The 5,352-nt window shown below is 33.1% G+C and overlaps 1 protein-coding gene across 2 annotated transcripts; it reads right to left on the bottom strand.

Moving 5' to 3' along the window:
- Window positions 1-991: 991 nt before the first annotated feature.
- On the bottom strand, window positions 992-4,207 carry LOC107409715 (gibberellin 20 oxidase 2). Of its 2 annotated transcripts, none has more exons than XM_048478612.2 (3): window positions 3,319-4,202; window positions 2,451-2,772; window positions 992-1,500 (listed from the first exon to the last, which is right to left on the bottom strand). In XM_048478612.2, the coding sequence occupies exons 1-3, from the start codon at window positions 3,876-3,878 to the stop codon at window positions 1,228-1,230; spliced, it is 1,155 nt and encodes a 384-aa protein (XP_048334569.2). In that variant the 5' UTR covers window positions 3,879-4,202; the 3' UTR covers window positions 992-1,227. The 2 variants fall into 2 exon arrangements, 1 of the variants encoding a protein (XP_048334569.2); XR_007242405.2 differs by having other exon boundaries at window positions 1,371-1,500; window positions 1,705-2,772; window positions 3,319-4,207.
- Window positions 4,208-5,352: the final 1,145 nt, after the last annotated feature.

The raw sequence follows: 5,352 nt of genomic DNA on the forward strand, positions 1-5,352 counted from the left end.
GAAGACCAACATGGTGCTTTTAACATGAACGAACTTTTCAGAAAAATTCATGGTTTGATTCAAGACAAAACTAGAGTGTCCAAGTTCAAGAAATATGGGAAGAACAAGAAAATAAAAAGTAAAAAGAAGAAAAACATTGGCTACAAGGTGGGGGGAGCGGTGACTGCAAAATTATTTTTTGCCCTTATTTTCTTGAGTGAGAGTGATTTTTTCCCCTTATTTTTTTTGAGTGAGAGAGTGTTACGGATTGCATTTGAGATTTGAGTTTATGATTGATTATTAAATCTTTTATAACTTCTTTTGGAAATTAGTATTTTTATTCTGGATTAATTATCTCCGTCGTTCAGATATAGATATTAAAACCAAGGGATACGAAAATATCTAGAATTTTGAAGTGAGGAAACCAAGCTACACACAGACCACGAATTAAAGAGATGTGCTAAAGCAAACTGTAATTGGTAAAATATATAATAAAAGAAAAATATGCGATATATTTGTCACCACTATAACCATATGTACGGGCAATTTAATTGATTGTCTAAAAAGATTCATCTTCTCATATTTGATTTTTAGTTCAGTGTTAAAACATAATCAAAATGCTTCCAATTAATATTTTCTATATCAGTTGGGGGTCCCATGGGTGTTTATTATCATTGGTGGTAAAAGGCAAAATTCATACTAAAATGGTACTCTATTAAACAACTTAAAAGAAAATTACTATTTATAACGACTAGTAAATAATTGCTAATGAGATTTACATGTAAAATGATTACCATTAAAGAATTTACTTTTAAAATTTTAATATAGAAAATAACAGAATTAAATATCCGAAATAAAATTTTCCATTTATGCTTGTAATTGTTATCAATGATGATACACAGTGAGATTCAAATTAAAATTAGTACAACCATATTGAAAAAAATGAGATCTTCTGTTTTATTTTTTTATCCCTATTCATGTTCAATCAATGATAGAATCTCACATATCTTATCAAGTATATATATATATATATATATATTCACATAGTTTATTGTATTTCTAAACTAAGAAATAGAACATCCTGAACCCTAAAAAATATGCCAGAACAAATTATAATTGGCAAAACTATATACTGAAAATTAACATACTTTATTTAGCTACAACGGAATATACAAAAGGAAGGAGATGATAAAAAGAGAGTGAATATGATTAGGCACAAGTAAATGATCATAAACATTATGAGGATGACTAGAAGTTGGATGGTTTAGGAGAGCGAATCCAGTTGATGAAGCTTTGGAGAGTAGAAACATCAGTTCTGTAGTGGTTTTGTGTGAACTCCAACAAATCGGACCACGTGAAATCTGGATACTTTCTTGGCCCTTCTCTGAGAACCAGATCTTGTGGGGGTCTCACTACTTTGTCCTCTCTTGGGCACACAAAGAAAACCAATGATCTTCTTGCCTTATCCCTGTTCACCACTGCTCTATGAAGGCAGCTCTTGTATCTCCCATTTGATAATGCCTTATTAAGCATTAAAAAAAGAAAAAGAAAAAAGAAATGGAGACCAAAATTATATTACTTTCTCATAAGCTGAAGAGATTTTATTCATATTACTTAAGTGCATGTCTTTGTTTCATGACTAAAGGATAAAAGACAAATTAATGCATTTTTTTAGCCAAAAAAGAAGATAAAAATAAAATAAAATAAAAAGGTGAATGAACGTACTAATTATATGTTGGAGAACGACAAATATATGCAGGCTTGGACTTGTCTTGTTACAGGGTTTTAGACTATTCCACTTGCATCGCAGTCTTATCCGTTTTGGACACACCCAACAATTATTTTTTAATGAAACTTGTAAAGGGTCCCACAAGTGATGGCTACATGAATCACCATCGAATCGTAGATGCACAATTCTCATAGTGTTTTGGCCTTAGGATTAAAGTTAATTAATTCTTTTCAAAACAACTAAAATCCAACACCTTTGGGCTGCATATCAATTTGGCATGCAATTATTTGTCTTAGTACTATGTGGCTCTAATCATTCTAAAAAGCAAGCATCTAATATACACATAAAATTTTTCTTTTATGGGCAATGTCACCCATATTAGTTGGATATCCAAACCCATATAAATACCATTATACGATTTAATGCAGTGGCTCTAGTCATTTTAAAAAGCAAACATCTAATATACATATAAAAATTTTCTTTTATGGGCAAGGTCACCCATATTACCTGGGTATCCAAACCCATATAAATACCTTTAGACGATCTAATGCAGTCAAATATTCACCATAATATAGGTGATATATTCATAATAACGTTGTTATATATGTTACATATTAATTAAAAATTTATAGTCGAGCCGGATTGAAAACCTTTCTACAAATTAATGTGTCATAAGGAAAATTTTTAAAAATTAAAAAAATGAAAGAAATCTATTAATGGGATTAATTATATGGGAACCTACCATGAAGGTATCACCAACGTTAACCACTAGGGCATCAGGCCGTGGTCTAACAGCCTGCCATTTGTTGTTAGCAAAAACTTCAAGGCCACCAACTTGGTCTTGATGGAGTATGGTCAGGGAGGTTGGGTCACAATGGGGACCTGTTCCCATGGTTAGCTCTGAATTATTACAGGGGGGATAGTAATTGCACCTCATTATAGAGCTACTATCTTCAAAAAAATTCCTATAGTACTCTCTATTCACTCCCAAACTAATAGCAAGCAGCTCCATTATCTCCAGAGATAACTCCCTCATTGCTTCACAATATCTTTGGTAAATCCACCTGTTAATTATATCCCCCCCAAAAAAAAAAAAAAAAAAAAAAAAGAGCTTGTAAATAACAAAGTACTAATAAGTAATCAGGTTTCTCTAATTATTAGCAAGATTCAAACACAAGACCAGACAACTTAAAAGCTAAAAATGATCCCACATCTCAGGTTTTGTGTTCAATTAGGTGTGGTGCTAAAATTTTCCTCTACAATTTATCAAAAAAAAAAAAAAAAAAAATTAGGCCATTTTAACAAAAGAGATGAAGTGGGGTAGGTTATTTGGGGCGGTCCAGCAGGAGTAGCAACATATATGTTACTTTTGAAGTTCGTTACTTGTCTTATCACGCAAACAACAAAGAAAAATAGAAAGTCGCCATTTTTGAAATTAATGAACCTGAGTTTCTATGGAACAGTTAATGACATATTTGTGCCTTTGCCATATTCTCTTTTGTGCAATTAAAATACAAAATGATTAAATTAGTAACCTAAAATACCTCAAAAAAAAAAAAAAAAGTTTGTGACCTAAAACTGCACAAAATTAAAATCTGTCATCATCTTACCCAGTTTGTTCAAATTCTTCTCCCAATACCAATTTAAAGTATTCAGCAACTGGTCCAGATTCACTACTTGCTTGATGAGTGAAAGAAAATGTTTCTTTCCATGGCAACTTCGAAGAATATCGATCTGCATGGGCACCCGAATATCCAGACACACTGCCAGGTTTCCTTCGAGCGCTGATCTTTTTGCTCGGTGACATCTTAAAGATTGTATCAATTTCATTATGTGCTGCGTGAATGAGATTGGGGTCAACACCATGGTTGGTCACTTGGAAGAAACCATGGTTCGTGCAAGCCATCCTCATGAGCTCCGCAGCATGTGCAGTTTCACGCTCGTCACCTTTAAGAAAGCCTTGTAAATCGATCAAAGGCTCCTCGAGCTCTTCTTGCACTGTATCAACTAGGTCTCCAATTGGCCAAAGGAATTGGTTGGGCAAGTTTGGTTGTTTTGTTAGCAAGTTTGAGTCAAAAACCAAAACCCCATTCTCATCTTCATTAGGTTCCATTGATGGAGGACATAAAAGAAGAGTTGAACTAGTGTTTGAATCCATTAGGAAAGACATTTCGTTCAAGTTGGTGTGTAGGTAATCTTTTTATATAGAACTGACATACGCAACCAGAGAGAGAGAAAGAGAGAGAGAGAGAGAGAGAGAGAGAGAGAGAGAGAGGGGGGGGGGGGGGGGGTGAGAAGAAAACAAAAATTAATTAAATTGATAAAAAAAAAGTGTGGATTAATTAGCTAGGAAGAGTAAATTAAGAAGTGGGAAAGGTGTGAGAAGGGAAAGGCCAATTGGCCGTCCATTGGAAAGGTCGAAGCAAATGAAGGGTTTGGAAGGACGATAAGCAGCCAACAACAGAGACGAGTGGACGCCCTTAAATCCCCTTGGTCATTTTCTAATCTTGAAAACAACTAGATCTATCATTTATTCTCAAATTTATTTGTCTCCTTTATAGTTAATATATATGTATATATATATACATATATACTTGTTTTATAATATTACGTCCCTCTTCATAAATCTCTTACCTTATTATTTTTGTATATATATATATATATTATAATATTATTTTGCTTATTTAGTTAAGCTGGGTCTCTATTTCAAAATTTAATTTGAACGATTGATTTCATAGGTTTTAGTATAATATTATTAAATTTACATATGAGGGACTAACTGTATATGAAGAGGGTTTTTTTCTTTCTTTCTTTTTTTCATTACTAAGCATCTAACTTGCATACAAGCTCCAATAGGCTTAATAATTAGCGCTTGTATGTGCTGTCATATGCTGCCTAATGATGCTCACAAAATAAAATTATACATATATATATATATATATAATTAAGCTCAAATAAAATCCATAATATCAAGATTAACATGAGTTCTTCATTTCTTAGCCTTTGGATTGCATTAATGACTAAGATTTAAAATTATATTTATTAGTCATTGGGTCCTACTAGGGTTCATTTGCCTTAAATATTATTTTATTATGTCACAGAACCTATATTTGATCATTTTTTGAATTTTAAATCCTCGTTCTTGATGTGATCTAATGGCATTAAGGATGAACCTTAGTTTAATAAAGAAAAGTAGACTTTACTTGAGACTAGCTATACATATACGTGACAATCAGTATGGACAGGTGCTAGAGGCACTGATAGATCCATCATTGTTTGAGTGTGAAATAAGGGATGATTCAAAGGTAATGATAGTCACTATCATAATACTTATACCTTTTTAGAGCAATTGACTTTAACAGGTTTCACAAAAACTTCGAAGTTAAACGTGCTTAGGAGATAATAGTCCATTGATAGATGATCTCCTAAGAAGCTCTTAACAAAAAATCTCAATCCGAGTGGGATGGCTAAATTGGGGATAATATTGGTAGAGAATGACAAGTCCGCTAGTGGAGGTTACAAATGGTATTAGAGCATATTTCTAGTCAAAAATGTACCAACAAGGATGCTGGGCGCAAAGGGGGGTCGATTGTGATGGCAAGTGTGGGCAAGTGCAAAAGGTACTAGTAGGATACTTGGTGTCG

Source organism: Ziziphus jujuba, chromosome 7 (assembly GCF_031755915.1).
Source record: "Ziziphus jujuba cultivar Dongzao chromosome 7, ASM3175591v1".
Lineage (NCBI taxonomy): Eukaryota > Viridiplantae > Streptophyta > Magnoliopsida > Rosales > Rhamnaceae > Ziziphus > Ziziphus jujuba.